General features: G+C 39.1%; 2 protein-coding genes across 11 annotated transcripts; one reads left to right on the forward strand and one right to left on the reverse strand.

The window, feature by feature from the left end:
* Nucleotides 1-372: 372 nt before the first annotated feature.
* Plc21C (Phospholipase C at 21C) lies at nucleotides 373-14,086 on the forward strand. 10 transcript variants are annotated; one of them, XR_011173558.1, is made up of 21 exons: nucleotides 373-476; nucleotides 1,340-1,453; nucleotides 1,568-1,714; nucleotides 2,311-2,582; nucleotides 2,699-2,783; nucleotides 2,857-3,274; nucleotides 3,380-3,500; nucleotides 3,578-3,773; nucleotides 3,843-4,167; nucleotides 4,267-4,449; nucleotides 4,542-4,751; nucleotides 4,829-5,148; nucleotides 5,214-5,528; nucleotides 5,606-5,650; nucleotides 5,731-5,932; nucleotides 5,995-6,217; nucleotides 6,293-6,608; nucleotides 6,754-6,945; nucleotides 7,037-7,967; nucleotides 8,108-8,232; nucleotides 8,444-14,086. XR_011173558.1 is itself a non-coding variant. In XM_069116677.1 (19 exons), exons 1-19 carry the CDS (start codon nucleotides 402-404, stop codon nucleotides 7,157-7,159), a joined length of 3,882 nt encoding a protein of 1,293 aa, XP_068972778.1. In that variant the 5' UTR covers nucleotides 373-401; the 3' UTR covers nucleotides 7,160-14,086. The 10 variants fall into 10 exon arrangements, 5 of the variants coding, with proteins under 5 accessions (XP_068972778.1, XP_068972779.1, XP_068972780.1 ...); XR_011173560.1 differs by having other exon boundaries at nucleotides 7,037-7,479; XR_011173556.1 differs by having other exon boundaries at nucleotides 7,037-8,232.
* Nucleotides 14,087-14,311: 225 nt separating this feature from the next.
* jhamt (juvenile hormone acid methyltransferase) lies at nucleotides 14,312-17,874 on the reverse strand. Its single transcript, XM_069116700.1, has 5 exons — nucleotides 15,442-17,874; nucleotides 15,209-15,380; nucleotides 15,003-15,135; nucleotides 14,783-14,930; nucleotides 14,312-14,604 (listed from the first exon to the last, which is right to left on the reverse strand). Exons 1-5 carry the CDS (start codon nucleotides 15,626-15,628, stop codon nucleotides 14,402-14,404), a joined length of 843 nt encoding a protein of 280 aa, XP_068972801.1. The 5' UTR covers nucleotides 15,629-17,874; the 3' UTR covers nucleotides 14,312-14,401.
* Between the last annotated feature and the right edge of the window lie 888 nt (nucleotides 17,875-18,762).

The following is an 18,762-nucleotide window of genomic DNA, read 5'->3' on the forward strand; positions in this document are numbered from 1 at the left end:
GAATCGGCTTTACTGGTTGCGGTATAAGATTAGATCGATTTAATGAACTCGGTGCAGCTGATTAGTTCTTTTTCTATGTGGAGGGCATATGCTTATTTTTAGCTAAGACCAGAATTAGTATCATAGTTTGCCGAAATCTTTGAATTGCGTTCGAACAAAACATATACATATTTGACTTAGAAAGGAGAAGGTCACGATTGTAGACAGTATATAATAATTTTATAATCAAAAGTAAAAGGACGTGGAAATAGCAAGATCATAATAGTGTTAGAAGAACTATAAGTAGTACGGTTCGCATTAAAATCAATTTAAGCGCGATAGGCGCACGTGTAGTGCGTCCTCGTTAATCTGGTGGTTTGTGAAACTGAGCGCCTCCTGGCGACGAGGGTAACGGGTGACGGATGACGGGTGGCGGTGCTTGGACTTGCTCGGAACACCTTCGGTACGACGCGCGGAAGAATGTTCTTCTGGACCAAGTGAGTGCGCGAGTGCTCAGAAGTATAAAAACTTTCGCGGTGCACATCAATTGGAAGTTCCTTTTATTGCGGGGCATATGTATTAAATTATTCTTTTCATTTCCATCGTGATACTAGACAGTGATTTCACATTCTCGTGATTTGTTGTTTCTTCAAAACGTTTAATCAATCGAGACTGACGTCGATGTTGACCAAAATCTCCACGTATCTGTTATCGATATTCATAAGACGGTACCCGCCAGAATTTTGCGACGACGGCGACGGCGTCATTGTCAAAATACGATTTCATCTTTCATTACAGATGATCAGACAACGGCACCTGTCAAGATAAGGTGGTTCACGAGGTGCGTCTAATGAATAAGAAATTCTCGATGAGGCTTACGTCGCCCTCACCGTCACCCTCGCCGTCGTCGTCGCCGTCGCCGTCGCCGTCGCCGTCGTTGTCGTTGTCGTCGTCGTCGTCGTCGTCGCCGTCGTCGTCGTTGTCATCGTCGTCGTCGTCGTCATCGTCGTCGTTGTCGTCGTCGTCGTCGTCGTCGTCATCGTCGTCGTCGTCGTCGTCGTCGTCGTCATCGTCACAGTCATCATCGTCGTTGCCGCCGCTGTTGCCGTCATCGTCGTTCTCGTTGCTGGTGCCATTACTGTTGTCGACGCCGTCATCGTTCTCATCGTTTTGCTCTGTATTACCGCTGTCATCAACATTTTGGTTACAGCCATTGACATCATCGTCATTGTCATTGTGGTTATCAAGGTCTTTGTGCTTGTTATCATTGCTACTGGCATAATTAGCCTGCATCGCTTGCTCCTTTATTAATGCATTCGTGCTAAGAATTAATATTGCTTCTATACCAAACTACTCGCAGTATCCTTCAGGCAGGATGGCGGGTAACAAAACAACAGGTAGTGTCTTGCAATTTAGACCGATTGAGGTGTCTCAACAACTACAAGATGGAGAAAAATTCATCAAATGGGATGAGGTATGAGTTGCAAGACAAATCATAGTACAATATTGTAGATTGTATAATTAAATTGTAATATTCAAGCTATGTTATTATATGTATGATATTAATTTTATTTATATTTATATATAGGATTCTGGTATAGTAACTCCAGTAACATTGAAGGTAGACAAGTTTGGATTCTATTTGCATTGGGTGGATCAACATAATGAGATGGATATGTTGGATATTGCTGTAATAAGAGATACAAGAACTGGGAAACATGCAAAAGTACCGAAGGTATTACATTGTTCTTTCTTTATTCTTTTTCTTTGGTAATTTATGTATTTTAGTTCCTTATCCTTTAATTTAGGTAAGTCAATTTATGGTTGATTACGTAACGGACAAGAGTAAAATTAGTTAAATGTTTCATTAGATCTATATATTAGTATGCATTAGGTATAAATATTTGGAAATGAAGCTGTCTTGACTTTCTATAATTATATCATGTTTTTGCGTGGTTGCTAATGACGCACAGCACCACCACATGATAATTATTGACAAATCTATAAATAGAATGTTACCTACTTTATGTCCTCAATGTAGTTCATTTTTTTCAGTCACACCTATCTTTGTACACAATGGACATATTCTTAGTTATATAGGAAACAGAGCAGTTCTTATCTGTTTCATTTTCCTATAAATCAATAAACATTTTCTAAAGTGATATTGTTCGCAGTTTCAGTTAATGTTAGTAGCTTATTGTATTAGAAGCTGCTATTATTATTATAATGTGCATAAGCTAATTCCATCAGAATAAATCTTGTTAGGACCATTATATTGAAATCTTAGATATGTATTTTATCAACATGCTTAGACAAGCAAATGATTTTCAGGATGCCAAATTAAAGCATCTTGTGACAATGGGTTCTCAAGATTCTTTAGAGGAAAAGACAGTAACAATTTGCTATGGATCTGACTTTGTCAATATGAATTTTATTAACTTCTGTACAACACGAGCAGAAGTTGCACAACATTGGACAGAGCAAATTTTTCAGCTCGCGTATAATTTATCTCTATTAAATATCAGCACAACTATGTTTTTACAAAAAGCACACACTAAACTTACACTTGGAGCTGATAAGTCAGAAAAGATTCCTGTAAAGAAGTGAGCACAATTTTCACATGTGTATCAAATTTGATATATAATACATATAATAAATATATAATACGTATAAATGTTATAAGATACATATATATATATTTTTTATATTGTTATTTCAGCATAATAAGAATGTTTACGCAAAACAAAGAAGATCGTAAACGCGTCGAGAAAGCACTTGATATTTCCGGTTTTCCATCTGGGAAAGTGAGTATATTTTATACATTTAATATGAATATGGTTTCCCTAACATTAAAAATTGTATTCCGTTTGTTCTTAGAATGACGTAATATCATTACAAAAATTTCAATTTGAAGATTTTTTCAACTTTTATAAATCTCTTACCCAACGATCGGATGTTGAAAAAGTTTTCGAACGCATCGTAGGCAATAATAAGCGTAGGCTAATGTCCATCACCCAATTTGTTGATTTTTTGAATAAAACTCAAAGAGATCCGCGTTTAAACGAGATATTGTATCCTTATGCAAATGAGGCGAGAGCAAAGGACATTATAAGTCAATATGAACCAAATAAATGTAATGCCAACCGGGGTCAACTAAGTTTCGATGGATTTTTGAGGTATTTAATGAGCGAAGATAACCCAATCGTAGCTTTATCGAAACTTGAATTATCGGACGATATGGACCAGCCGCTTGCGCATTACTTTATAAATTCTAGTCACAATACATACTTAACAGGTACGTCACGTTTGTTACTTTTATTCATAATCGATCAGGGTTTGAATAACGCCTTAAATATCGATTTAAATATATTAGTTCTTATATTTTTTTAAATATTTTTAGGACATCAACTTACCGGAAAAAGTTCCGTTGAAATATATCGTCAGTGTCTGCTTGCTGGTTGTAGATGTGTAGAATTGGACTTTTGGAACGGAAAATTTGATGAACCTGTCATTGTGCATGGGTATTTTTATTTTATAGCAAGATAATTTATTGTATTTGAAATTAAGTATCAAACGCTCCTTTAGAAATATTTTGTAGATATACATTTGTACCTGAAATAAGTGCACGAGATGTAATTGAAGCAATTGCTGAAAGTGCTTTCAAAACATCAGAATATCCTGTTATTCTTAGCTTTGAAAATCATTGTAATCCAAGACAGCAAGCTAAAATAGCTCAGTATTGTAGAGAATTATTTGGAGAAATGCTGCTAGATGCACCTCTTGAATCTCATAAGGTATTTTTAATATATTTACAGTCATAACATTTTATCTCTAATCTCAGTTTTGTAATGTGTATTATTTAGTTGGAACCAGGACAAGAGTTACCACCTCCATCTTTATTAAAACGTAAGATTATAATCAAGAACAAAAAGAAACATCATCATAAGAAAAAGGAGCATAAGAAGAAGGAACCGACACCAATAACAGAATCTGAAGAAGGAACTCAAGAAAACGAAGATAACGGAGTAACGAATCAAGTAGCGGAGGGAGAGAATGGTACGTCACCAGATATTGTTCCTCAAGTTGAAACGACCGATAAAGATCAGCAAATTGGAAATGGAGACATTTCACATCCTCCTATGCTGCAGCAGAGGCAAAGTAGTAAGGATAGCACGCAGGATGATGAAGGTTAGTATTCATTCAAAAAAATATAGTTGTAAAACCATAACTTTAGCTATTATAAAATATAGAAAAAATTACATTTTTCTCTCCTTTTTTGTTTTTTAGATGAAGAAGAGGAATCAAGCACAGAAGAGGATGAATCAAATGTGGAGGACATTAAATGTGATAAAGTGCCTGCACCTGACAAAGTAGCATCTAGCGCGAAAGAAACGGAAGCTGGAGCGGAAATTTCAGCTTTAGTTAATTATGTGCAACCTGTTCATTTCAACAGTTTCGAATCGGCTGAAAGTACGTTCATATGTGTGTATTACAGTAACAATTATTAAATTAACTTTTTTATATTTGATATTATGATTCCATTATTTGATCAATGTTCACAGAGAAAAATCGTATGTACGAGATGTCATCATTCGACGAAAAACAAGCTACGACGCTTTTAAAAGAAAGACCATTAGAGTTTGTAAATTATAATAAACATCAACTATCTAGAGTGTACCCGGCAGGTACGCGTTTCGACTCTAGTAATTTTATGCCTCAAGTGTTTTGGAATGCGGGTTGTCAACTGGTTGCATTAAATTATCAGACACTTGGTATGTTTGTATTTTGAATAAACTTAATATTAATCACGGATTGCGTGTAGACTAATTTGCACCATTTCGTGTATTAGATCTTGCTATGCAATTAAACTTGGGAATTTTCGAATATAATCAACGTTGCGGGTATCTTCTGAAGCCAGAATTTATGAGACGAAAAGATCAACGATTGGATCCTTTCGCGGAATCAACTGTAGATGGTATTATAGCGGGAACAGTTCATATACACGTAATATCGGCTCAGTTCTTAACAGACAAAAGAGTGGGTACTTACGTGGAAGTAGATATGTATGGTTTACCAGCAGACACAGTGAGAAAGAGATTTCGTACGAAAATTGTTCCAAACAATGGAATTAACCCTGTGTACGACGAGGAACCTTTCATATTTAAAAAGGTAAAAATTAATATTTCTATATAACTGATATTATAAATACAAGATTTTATTTATCTGTTTATTAGGTTGTCCTGCCTGAACTTGCTTCAATTAGAATAGCTGCGTACGAGGAATCAGGTCGTTTAATTGGTCACAGAGTATTACCTGTGGTTGGGTTATGTCCGGGCTACCGACATGTTGCTCTTAGAACAGAATGTGGTCAACCATTACCATTAGCAAATTTATTTTTACACGTAATTGTGAAGGATTACGTACCAGATGGACTGAGTGAGCTTGCCGAAGCTTTGGCAAATCCAATTAAATATCAGAGTGAAACAGAAAAAAGGGAAAAGCAATTATCAGTTCTTACAGATTGTGCAGAAGATCTGGAGGAAATTGATGTAAGGTTTGAAACATTAAGAATTTATTTATTACTAATTAACTAATATACTAACAAATGCATACTAACATTTTCTAGGATAAGCCTAAAGTTGGTGAAGGAGCAACTTCTTCTAAACCAACTGTAAGTTCGTTGGTCAAAAAATTTCGATCATTATATGTAAATCAATTTATTATTATGTCCGTTCTAATGTTTTGTTTTAGGAGGAAATCGTCAAGACAAAAAGATTACAATCTGTCGGTGAATTACCAACACTTACTCCGACATCTACGAATGTTCATGGTAGACCATCTGTAGCTGGTATAAACACGTCTGATTCACAAGATAATGAGCATGGAACGTCGACACCTACGGTTCAAGCCGTTGATGCTTCTACAAATAAAAGTCCAGTCAATGTCAGCGGCAGTAAGTATCGATTACCTATCACGTTCTATTTAGAAGATATAAACAATTGTTTTATGGTACAGTGAGTGATGAAATAGTGGCTGAATCATTAGAAAAATTAATGGAGAACAAACTCGTCCGAGAGAAAAAAATGGAGCTTGAGAAAAAACTCGAATCATTACGGAAAAAGCATGAGAAAGAAAAATTAAGGATGCAAACGCAAAAAGGATCTATTGATGGTGAAAAGCATAAATCGAAATTTTATGTCAGCCATAAATTGGTGAAACGGTTGTCGAGTAGGAATATGTGAGTTAATGATTTTTATTCAAGCAACCCCGTTCATGTATAAACATGATTATTTATTTTTATATTTTTTTATAGTTTTTCAAGCGAAGTAGGGTTGAGCACGTTAGCTTTAGCAGAAACATCAGAATGCCCAGACATAGAAAATCGCGAAGGAAATGGTGGAGCTCCAAAGGGACTTCCTAGAAGTCAGAGCGAACGTTTGTTGGCCGTATGTAAAGCTCATGTGCAACAAGAACGGGAACTTCAAGAAAAGTATTATGAAAGCTTGTTTTCAACAGTAGAGAAAGTAATGAAAACCTCTCAATCTAACCAATTAAAAACATTGAGAGTACTTTTGGAACGAGAAACCGCCGATGTTATGAGAAAGCTTCAAGCCACGAGGCATGGAGAAGTGTGTTTCTTATATTGTCCTATATATATGATATATATATCCTTATATATATCCTTATATATATGATATATAAAATATAATGCATAAAATGTATTTCCTAAATTACGTATCAGATATTGTAGCAGCCGTTTGTATTTAATCGTAGGTGAAACAGCTAGCGAAAGTACATAAAGATAAAGCCGAGCTAGATCGTATGAAGAGGGAAGTTGCAAAGTCCACGGTTGAAAAGGGTGTGAATGAATGTACACGGTTAACGAAAATTTATGAGAAAAAGAAGGCAGAGCTGGAACGACAGCACGAACAAGTTCGACAAAGGCTAGAAGCAGAAAGGACAAAGGTACAAATTTATGACATTGTGTTTAGTTTAGGATTATCATTTTGTGTAATATGATGGTAACGATATAAGATGTATGTTTCCTTATATTCAGATCAAAGCATCTTTAATGGCAGAGTACAGCAGTCGATGTAGTAAATTCGAGAGTGGGGAGCTACCTTTGTCGCCATCCGGCGGAACTAGTATGCCGGAATCTCTTAGTGGGAATACGTATTGATTGACTAAAATGATCGATAATTTAATATCGATGTCTCGTAATGACATGGTTGGAATATTCTCAAATCCATGGCAGTAAACTGCTTTTGCTGAAAGCGTGTATCTATTTGGGAAGTTGGTAGTAACAGATTGTGCGTTGCTCAACCCAAACAAAAAAGAGTCGCAGCGGCGGTGTAATGATAGAAAATTCGTGAAGTCTACGCAGTTACCTGTGTTTTGCTAAAATAATTTTATTTACTTCCAAAAATCTCCTTTGCAAAACGTGCAGCATTTATAAGGTGATATATGATTTCGATGAGCAGAACGCCATCAGATTAGAAGGTAATTGTTATATAATGTTTTGTCCACAAAGCATTTTATAAATGTCTTATGTACGAGGAATGTCTTTTGAAAAGATTTAATGATCTGATAAGCAACATTTTAACCGATTGCTACGGATAAATGCATTCAAACACGTGAATCTCGTCGCATATGAGTTATGAAAGGTTCGGCGTTGAATAACGCGTTAAGACTATTTTCTATTTACTCAAAGTTCTTTGAAAGATTAGTAATATATATATATCGATCGATTGTTTAATCGATTGATTCTCTGCGCATGCGGGAACGCCATTTTGATCTCAACACGGAAAGTAGCATTGACCATTGCGTTCGCAAGGATAGGAAGTTTATCTTTTCTTTTCTTTTGTTTTCTTTCTTTATTCGATGTTACTTACGCATAGTATTAAACGCACTATTCTCTTTACATAAAAGATCATCGTTGTCAGTGCCGAAATTTTGTTCCATTTTAAAAGCCAATGAAATTTCGGAAGGTAAGAGCGAAGAGTATGACTATGTGAGAGAGGTACACGATTCTAAATAAGAATAATGTTTCTAAGTGCTACTATTTAACTTGTTATTATATGTATAAGATGTTATTTAATTAACAAGTCGATGTTAAATCGCGTTCCAGGATACTCGGGTTGTTTATAATACGAAAAAACATTACTGATCGGTGTGTTGGTCGGACTTTGCCGAATTCAAAATGTGACGATAAAGGAAGTACGTTAGGGAGAGTGAAATCTCTTTGGCCTAGAGGTAAGGAACGCGATAAAGTTTACGATTCGGGTGGGCGTGTGCGTGATTTGATATATTTTTGACTGAAAGTACTCCGTATAAAGACATTTTTTGAATAGTCCGTATTGTGAATGATAAAGAGACCGTATTGTATAAAGAAAGCAAATCTAGAAAAAACAAAAAAAAAAAACAGAAGAAAAAAGAAACTAAATATTAATGGAAACGTTTCTAGCGTTTTTGTACCGCGCGATTTCATGCTGCAGCCATTTTGAGGCCGGAGCGAAACGATTGGGGCGAGCCTCTTTTAGGAAGACAATCAAAAATGTTACGCTGTAACATTGTCCTTGTTGTTTCTAATTATACGATAATTTAAGTAATTCGATATTACACATGCGTATTATATATACACACACACACACACACACACACACACACATATATCTTAATATATATATGTATATTATACATACATACATATGTGCATACATATGTACATATATATGTATATTCTTAACAGTTATTACAAATTTGGGGTTAAACGCCACACACTTATGCATTGTAAATCTTTCTCGTGTGATCCATCGCATTAATTTATTTGGTAATCGTCATTTCGGTACGTCGGAAGTATCGAGAATCGCGAGCTTTTACAAAATGTCGTTTTATTGATAATTCGTGCTCATGACCGATATACCATTACATCTTATAATATGCAACATGTGTGTATATATATACACACACACATACATGCACGCACACAAACATTCGTATACATTCACGTGCACAAACAAAGCGTAATCGTGATCAATGCGAATAGAAAGGAAAGGAGTACCTTTGCAATTATAATACTGTCGTCGTTTATGTTGCGCCGACGGGTTACGAGCGGATCAATCCCTTCGATTTGGAGACTGAATTTGATCCTGAATCGTTGGTAAACTATTATCTGTTCTTGATTATTTTGCCACCGTCGATTTATTTATTTAACGGGGCCTCTTTTATATTACGATGTACAAAGTTTCGTGTGTCTTGCGAAAATTTCAATCTGCACAATGAACGTTTGCGTAACTTGTTAATGTTTAGGCTCGCTTAATTTTGACCATTTTTGCGAGATATCGCGAAAAGGGAGTCAACGTTCTCCGTGTTGCGCAGTTCTACGCTCCAATTGTACATGTTAGTTTTGTGTAAATTTATATCTTTAGGGTTACTTCGTTTTTCCAAAGATCATTTGACGCAACAATTTTTATAAAATTTTCTTTTATCGTATTTATGATTTGGACGATTTTACAATGAGTCAATGCAACCAACGATGTATGAATTGGGTATACACTGTTTTCTCGAGGCATAGAATTTTTCTGGTAGTAGGTATGCGAGCGACTCGTACGGTTTAGTTGGTCGACTGAAGTAGAATATGCGCTCGATAACGGAAAGATACTGACGATAGCGAAAATTGCAAGTCCTATGAGAAACATAGTGAGAATGTATCCTAAACCTCTAGCAATGTTATAGTAACTGGCTGTTTAATTCATGTGCAAAACACTGTATTTTTGTTATTATAAGATGGGTATTATCGTATGTTGCGTATCCGGCAGAAAGAGATCAGTTTAGCGTTAGGTAGTTTAGCGTATCCGCTTAAACGTAGCTGTAGATTTCCATCCGGATGAAACGGTCGTACGCGTCGAGTTACCATTTCCTTAAGTTTATGTCGATTTATCGTGATTGCATTTCTCAACGAGTTACCATCTTCCACAAGAGGAGAAGGAAAAGAAAAATGTTATACGTTGCGGTGGACTCGATTGGTGAGAATATTTAAGTCGAGAGGAAATCAGTGATAATCTATTAAAAGATGAGATAATGTAAATGTAAGCGGGTATAATTTAATTAAGTAGCGGTAGTCATTGGACTACCTGTAGCGTTCTAACGCGAGAGAAATCAATAGTATATTATGCTAAGTCGTACAAGATTATCGGAAGTTTATATATATATTATAATATGTATACATATATATGTAATGTTCGTATACACATTATACGTGTGTCGATGTCTTTCTGATCGTTTAGTCGCAACGATGCACGCCTCTCGCATCGCTGATCCTTGCGATACCAAACGGGTTCAACGGGTTGAGGAAGGAAGTTGGGGTACCAGAAGATTTTCACGATTCGATGCAAAGCACAATGTTCGATAGATTTCCAAGAACCGTACAGGTATCGCGGCGATGCGTGGGCGTAAATTTCTCCAAACGCTTGTATAGACAAGAGCGAAACGTTTTACGAATAATCGAACTGCGAAGAGAATCAGTTCCTCAATTAAACAGGTTACGTGTGTTGCGGCGATATCGAGCCGCGTCGAATACGTTTCGATTGTTCGTATCTATAGTTTTGCCGCAAACATTTTGGTCTCGCGAGCCGGTGTGCAAAAGTCCTCCGAGAAAATCGAGTCAGGTTCGGCTCGCGCAATGCATTTTCTTTGAATATCTTTTTTTCTCCGCGCGCCATATCTTAAAGATATCGCACAATTCAATTGGGACGATCATCGTTTCGTCCTTTTCCTATATTCCTGTAATATGCATAATGCGTACGCAAGCGCCATTAGAACGTCTTCGAGAGACAGGTCGTCTGAATGTATTTGCTATCTGTGCCAGCGTATACGCGCTCGTATATTATGTATATTACACACGTACCTAATGTATAAGTATAAGAAAGAACTAGGCTACGAGGACAGATATTATATTCATGTTGATATATTATGTGTTGTTGCTGTTGATGTTGTTAATAGTAGAGTAGCGAAAAGGTGGCAGTACTAGTATAGTCGTTGTTCATATAAAGTTAATGCGAGGCTAGTTTTGTGTTACTTGTATACGATACATCGTCGCGTAATCCATAGGAAGACAAATCGGGACACTCGCTATATCGTATCGGCTGTCGTATCGCGAAGCTTGCCAAAATTGAAATACGTTTTCCCGACGGAACGAACGTTCGCGGCTGATCGAACGGCGGCGATTCGTGCGAATTGCGCGCACATTTTATCGGCGTATCGATTAAAAGAGACGCGACAAAGGGTGTACAGATTGTATGTACACATTGCGATTGTATGTTGTAAGAAATTTTAAAACGGCCTATCGACGATCATGACGGTTTGGAATGTCGTTCACGTTCTTTTTGAAATACCATGCGTGAGATTTTTGAAAGGACGTTTAGTCTTTTCTTCCAGGAGTTTCGTTAATCACGTGTGCCCAGGAGAGTGTCTCGCGCGAACAAGCGTCAACCAAAATTCGATCGTGTTTATTATATGGTCTCGCGTTACAATTTCCACCTCGCGCAATCTTTTTCTATGATACCGTACAATTATCCGGCTCCCGTATAACAAGGATCTCTTGTGAAACAACGATTCTTCGTACCTGACTCGATTCGTCTGTCGGTCCAACGTTTTCCGTGAGCTTATTCTACAGAACCGCGAAGCGCGATAAAAAGCGAGCAGAGAAACAAGCACGCGAGAACGGGACACGCTTTCTTATCGTATTCAAATGCCAAGCTCTGCAAACAAGCCGTTGTTTTCCGATCGTCAAGTCTGTCAATTCTTCGATGCTTCGAATGTTCTTCGATGTTCGGTGTGATTTTTCATTCTATCGACTGGTTCGTTCTTCTTGCGATCTTCTAAATAGTTGTTTTTCTCGCATTGTTTCTCGATTATCGAGCAGAGTGTTCTTACTGTTATACATGTAGTTCTTTAGCCTTGTCGAACATGTATCGTCATGATTATTCTTGCCTTCCACTTTAAACGACTCTCCATAGTTCGATGCGGAGACACGAAGCAACGTAATTTCCATGGCATCGTATCATAAGCGTTTGTGTCTTTCTTTCTTTGAAACAGGCTGGTTGGTTCGCCGATATTTTCTTCTCATTAATCGGTATCCTTTGGAAAGCTATTTGAGCTAAATTTATTGTTCCCTATGTATCGCGTAAGAAACAGTGGTATCGATCGTCGCGGAATATTTACGGACGATTAGTAACGCTCGATCCGTTTGCGATGTGGAGACGCGTAATATAACCGCGTTTTTCTTCCGCAAATTAGAACGACAGGTCGTGTGTCGCGCGTAGTTTGTTTTCTCTCGGGGTTACTTCCACGCCGCAACGGGTACGGTCGATTTCTTTCGTCGGCCGTCACGCAACACACCGAGAAAATGAAGGGTTTCGCCGTTTGGTCGCGTCCACGAGCTACCACTCGGCTCCCTCGTCTCGTCCCTGGTTATTGTTAATTGCCCGTACAAAACCGTGCGTACCTATTAACCGTAAATTACGAGTCGCTTCCACATTAGACCGGCCAGGGGTGAATTATTCGTTGTAACGTTCTCAAGATCTTGTCCTGATACATATTTTAAACTACTTTATACCGTCGCCGCGCGCCAATTGATTTAACGCGGTAATTTAATTTTCTGCAAAAAGTTACTTTTTCGTGGTACGCGTGTTACGCGTACAAACACGCAGCTGTTACAGACAATAATTTCGCCTCCCTAACTTCCGGAAAAAGGTAGGAGTTTCGAGAAGCAACTTAGGTCGGCGTTTTCGATTCGGTTTTCCATTTCAACGTAGAATCTCATTTCTAAGATCTTTGAATATGAAAGCATTCGATTATTCGATAATCAATCGCAAATACGAAAACCACTGGAGCCGCGTCGATTCTGGGCATCGACTTTAATTTATTCGCGCGCCTTCGTCTCGTATTCTTCAGTATTCGTCGTATTATGTTCCCTTTACGGTTGAAATAACGATTAGCGATCAGGCTTAAATTCTACGATGTTCATAGACTCAACTAAATGCGTGCTTGATATCCTTTAATACTACGCGTAATATCCTATAAACGTAGACTCGATAGGTATTTTAAGCAAGATTGAACAGTATCGATCCGCGAATCGGAAACTATTTGTAATCGATGGTTAGCCGCGATGCCGTAGAATCTCGTTGCAACGCACATCTCTTTCAATTCGCGGAATGCGAGCTACGTGTCGCACGGACGTGTTTCATTCTTTTTGTTTCCTTATACCGTTATCTGTGTTCTATTCTCTGGTTGATCTGCAACGATATCGACGTGTCCCCGCGATCTATGGGTTTGTCGAAAGCTTCATTCGACATTTGTCGCGTACTCCTCAAACTGGCCCTCCGTTTCCGCTAGTTGTTCACGCGACGATCAACTCTTTCGTCGCGGTGAAAAATTCACACCAGATCTTCCGTAACGATAAGACTTTTTTGAATCGTTTTTTACATATATGTATACTACTTCCACCTTTCTGTCGAGTCGCGTGTTATCGCCACCGCGACTTATCGGTTATCGTTCCCCCTTTGGACTGTTTTCCTATATTTTGGGATATTTTTCGATTTCGACGCATTTACATTGTTTCTCGCTTAAGCATAGGTCCGTGTTATAGATGTAAACGCGATAGAGACAACTTCGTAGACATGCTGCACGTTGAAACTTTTAACCGACATCGATCTCTGATTCACGACGGTCAGTTTCAGTCCGTGATAGTCAATCTCGAGTTGTTTCCATATAGAGTTTCGGTACCGTTCTCGTCGAGTGATCCGCGACCGTTGTTCTCTCGAGTAAACGAGTAGAACATCCACGTGACGAGTTGAACTCTTTGCCGAATCGCGTGAAACGAAATCCTGGCGATTCACGCCGCATCGATATTCTTCTTGTTTCTAGTATGGTGATTAAATTTGTTCGGACTTGGAGGAAGCGTCGTAATACCGAAACAATCGATGTCAACTGACTTATAAACTTGGGTGTATTTTTTAGGAAGAAGTGTTAGTAAAATTGTTATTCCCTGTATGGATATCGTAAGCACTGTAAAACAAAAAAAAAAAAAACAAAAAATAATAACAAACCCACTTATATCCGTATGACGATATATGAATTTTAACGATATTCTATAAATGGCTGTACCGTATTGTAAAATCAAAGAATATAGCGTACAATAAAGATTAGCGTGATAGAAACAATACGTGTTGTTACTTGTATCTTGATTCTCTTCTCCTTTTGATGTTCCCTTGTTCTACTACCATTGTCGTCGATGACAGTCACAGAATCAATGAAATTACAAAATCAATAATGCTATTTTACCTGTTTTATTAATAACGACGGATACAATGATAAACTCTCATCTCTGTGATCGCGTAAAACAAAATTCCTAATGAATTTTTCAGCATGTGTCGGAAGGCTTCTTTACATACGCCACAAGAATGTGATATCTATCCAAAATACTATATTCTTGTTGACCGTTGTCGTTTTTGTTGGGGAATAGGATCTTCTGGCTGGCTACTTCGCGCACTACCACATTCTCGAACTCCTCTTTGAGGTGATCAGGGATCCGCGAGATGAAGGGATTAACCGCAATCATATGACCTGCAACAATGATCGATCCGCTTTTACAACGTGTAACCTCCTTTTCAACCTATATTTCCGTTACTTTGCTCTTGATCCCAGCTATTCAAGCTCCTTTGCTCCTTTTATTATCGCCAGCTAGGAAACGCGATTTAATTATATAGTTACGATACTTGACCAATACACTACGATTCTGTACGTTTTAATATTTGCATGTTCTGGTAAACGAAGCTTTTTTCTCTCCTGCTACAGTGTAGAATCTCGAAGCCTACGTCCTCCAGCATCTTCCTTAATACCGCTCGGGAATCTTTGCACCGATGGAAAAAAGGCACGAAGCGATTTGCGTCCTAAAGCGAGAGTGATTCGCTGAGTTATTCAGAAAATTTGAATTATTGGAAAAATATTATTAGACGCGTTACCTCCATATATGGTTTGTATCGTGGGTTTTCGTGAATCCTCATGTAGGCATCGAAACCGTCGTTCCAAGCCAGGAACATAACCAGAGCTTTTCCTCCTGGTCGCAGTAACTTGTAAATATTGTCGAAGGCTCTCCTAAATTCAACAACGATGAACGTTAAATTGCACGATAGAATAATTAAGTAGGAGAGTTAGGGGCGAACAGTACCAAGAGTTGTGACACCAATGGAGGCAATAAAAGGACAGTACGTTGCTATACTGGGCTAATTCCTCGTTAGGTAAAGCCAAGGTTTCGATGTCCAATTGCAAGAACGATAAGCGTTTCTCGCCCTGGTACTTCTGCCTTGCGTAATCGGTCATCGCCTTCGATATGTCCGCCCCTGCAAACATTTACAATGTCTGGACCATACTTCAACTATCCTTTTGTCCTTGTTCCTTTACCTACTAGCTCCGCTTCCAGTGACAACCTAGGTAGGATCAGCTTCTTCGTAACGTCCCCTGGTCCGCAACCGATGTCGATGCACTTCCCCCTCATCTCGGACATCTCTTTCTTGAATTCCTCGATAATGTCGAACGCGTCGCGGTACTGAGACTTGCTCGCGTTCACGTATTCTTCTACCATGTTCATCTCTATTCGACTGTTTATCTTTCTAACGATATATGAATTTCTAACGAAACTTAGTTCGAAACGAACGGTCGAACGATTCCTACGTGTCTCGTGTTTATGGACCTTCGAGCGACCGCGACAATTCGTGAAATTTTCAAGATTTATGTCGATCGGTGACAATGGCTTCGGTGTTCCGGGGGTGGGGAAGAAAAGTATGTATTGACTCAATACACTGTCAGATCTTCTACTGGTGACTTTTCGACCCAACTTTGGTATTTATATTCGGTGAGTCGTACAAATAACCTTCCTGCCATACAGACATACTTCTCCCATATTCTTACTTTATTATTTTCCTCCTCTTCTTTTCTTTGCTTCCGCCACTGCCTTCACTTTTTCTTTTTTCCTTTCTTGTCACGCGTGGAAGATGGTCACGTTTGAAAGTTGAATGACCTCTTCTATGATTACGTTTGGAATGTTTTAGAATCGGCTGCTTGTCCGTTTAATAATTTTGAAGATCTATTATTTCTTATTCCATCCTTTGTACCGTAGATCTATCGTGATCGCGCGTCTTTTCCGGATCTTCGACTACGACGGTCGTACCCAGTGTGATTCTACTTAAGCGTCAGCTCCTTAAACTCCTTGAACGTCGTCAATATTTCGCCAACCTGATCCTCGTGTATGAATATTTGTCGGTTATCGACTTTGTACGATCGGAAGAAGATGGAATCGGAACTGTTGGACTCGCGTATATTAGTTACACTGTGCCCATGACATCGATAACGAAATGTATAGCGGAAGGTCCACCGTGCGTTTAGAACATCGAAATTTGATAGGATAGGTCTGGACCTACTTCGTACGAGGGATGAGGTGGTGCTAAGACGAAAGGGGGAAAGTAGTCGCGGCCGGTTTATGGGCCGTGTAGATTCGGTACCGTCCGATTTTTACCGAACATTCACGAATGGCTAAACTTGAACTGCAGTTTGATATGCATTCTAGTTCGGCTGCATTCGTTCGTGCAAATAATATTTTGCCTGATTGCCAGGTAGGCCTGGTTGCACTGCCGTTCTGTAGCTGTTTTAACTTCGTAATAGGGATCATTAACCGGAAAGAAGTCTCGATTCATCTGGCAGATACATTATGAGATGAACAGAGATCGGTTTATAAATATTTTTAGATAGGAATATTGTAAAATTTATTGATAAAGGATGGTGCAGATTTTTCTGAATTTGAAAGTTTACGTTAAAATCGCTGCATTTCTCGGATATACTGTTTTCTGACCACCACTTCCACCTAGCGAAAGGTGTCGTTAGGAAATTGAACCTAGCATCGAGGTCTATTCGCAGCGCAAACATTGTATTTTTCGCTCGATTAAAAGTCGCCCTCGTTATACAGATGATGGTTCTCAGCGTGTATTCTTGTTTCGCTACGGCATGCTGTATTTATCGCGCGCATGTCGTCGTTATTTTTATAGTCCGGCTGCTGCGATCCTGCGCCCTTTCTCTCCACGGAGCGTAATTAATAAATTAAACTGGAGCGACGTTTCTTCCGATCGATCACAGGGATTCAGCGCTTATCTTTCGTTTGCCATGGATTTGCATTCTCGGACGCTGTAGCCTGGTATTTGCATACGCGTGAACCCTAAATATAACCGTAGCTCAGGCCTATATACGTAGGGCGAAGGGTGGTTTCTTCGTTAAACAGGTTAACTGGAATAATTTCAGTCGTACAATAGGACTATAGCAGTCAGATTTTGGGAACAGATGTCAACTTGACGCCACGGTATAAAAATAGTCTGGGTTGACCCGCTTTGTTGTGACCTCTGCCGTTGTTTCCCTATCCTTGAATTTCCTTTTGTCTTCACATAACGCACAAACTAACGCAATATGTAGCCACCTTTATTTTATTAAGCGGCAACAAAAGCTCATGACGCGTATCTACTTTTCGGAGTCTATACGAGCTTTGCAGTTGTGGAGTAAGAATTCAACCGAGAGAATCGTCGGTTCTTCGAGATTTTACTCGACTCGAACGTTGCTCGAGATAAAACCACGTTGGAATAGAAGGATCGACGGATAGGCAGACAGAGAGACGGAAAAGGGAGAGAATAATGGCGCAGTATGGCGGAAGAGGATGCGCGAGAGGCTCGAGGGGAGTAGAACAAGGCGGATCGTGGTGGAAAAGGAAGATGGATGCGAAACCCGCGAGGCAATGATAGATAGAGACCGCCTCTTGCTCGCGACCTCTCTCACCTTTTCTTTCAAAGTGTTCTATCGGTACCGTACTACTACTACTCCGTTACACAAGATTCGAGGATTTTCTCATCTTCCACGAAAGCAACGTTTTTCCTTTCGGAGAACGAATAGGAGGAAGGACGAAGAAGGAAAAACGTTGGTCTTTTTTTCCGTATCCTTCTCTTCCCGCGTTCGTCTCGTCTCTTTGCCTAAATCCTCGTCTCTAGGTTCGCGTGTATCGAATGAAGGAGACGGCGGAGAGAACGAAGGGCTTTGATAAATGACTGACGCGGAAAAAAATCCGTGTCGATACGTCTTGCTCGAGAAGATGAGCGCTCGTGAATAGGCAGAGAGAAAGAGACAGGGAACGCGAGAGGCACATCCGGAAAAAGTAGAAATTTTAAGTCAAAGCACATTTCTATTTTGCGTTTAATTTTTACAATTAAAAACAGTATCGTTACGTTTAAGACTTGACAGAAACATGGGAATAATTCGGCGAACCTTATAAGAAACTTCCGAATCAATTTCAAACGATACTCCGTGACTTCTCGGATTGGGTTCTTGATGGCGTGGACGATTGTCAGGTCGATGGTCCTTTCGCGGATGCGTGCTTTATCGGAAAACACTGAGTGAGATATATGGAGAGATTATACGAGATGGCGTTTCAGAGTCGAACAGGCCGCTATTCTCCGCTCCGTCAATTATGCTAATTTCGATTGCCGCGAGATTAATGGAAGAAGGCGGCGTCCCCTTCTAGTATACATATACTCGGTTCTCGAAGCCTCGACGCCGGAGACCTGACGTTCCTTCCGCATTCGGCCGACCGTGCATAATGTACCAGACTTGTAATTATTGCGGGTTACACGCTGACCTTTGCTATCCGTGCTGCGAACCAGCTTCTCGTCTCTGCTAATTTTGCAAACACGA

The sequence above is a fragment of the Bombus flavifrons genome, chromosome 7 (assembly GCF_040668555.2).
Source record: "Bombus flavifrons isolate JBK064 chromosome 7, iyBomFlav1_principal, whole genome shotgun sequence".
NCBI classification, from domain to species: domain Eukaryota; kingdom Metazoa; phylum Arthropoda; class Insecta; order Hymenoptera; family Apidae; genus Bombus; species Bombus flavifrons.

Excerpts from the sequence above, each read along its gene's own strand:
- Plc21C (XM_069116677.1), top strand. The coding sequence starts at position 402 with ATGACGGGTGGCGGTGCTTGGACTTGCTCGGAACACCTTCGGTACGAC. Across the intron at positions 5,651-5,730 it reads CAACTTCTTCTAAACCAACT|GAGGAAATCGTCAAGACAAA; the intron begins GTAAGTTCGTTG and ends GTTTTGTTTTAG. Across the intron at positions 6,218-6,292 it reads CGGTTGTCGAGTAGGAATAT|TTTTTCAAGCGAAGTAGGGT; the intron begins GTGAGTTAATGA and ends ATTTTTTTATAG.
- jhamt (XM_069116700.1), bottom strand. The coding sequence starts at position 15,628 with ATGAACATGGTAGAAGAATACGTGAACGCGAGCAAGTCTCAGTACCGC. Across the intron at positions 15,136-15,208 it reads CATTGGTGTCACAACTCTTG|GAGAGCCTTCGACAATATTT; the intron begins GTACTGTTCGCC and ends TGTTGAATTTAG. Across the intron at positions 14,605-14,782 it reads GAACATGCAAATATTAAAAC|GTCATATGATTGCGGTTAAT; the intron begins GTACAGAATCGT and ends TCATTGTTGCAG.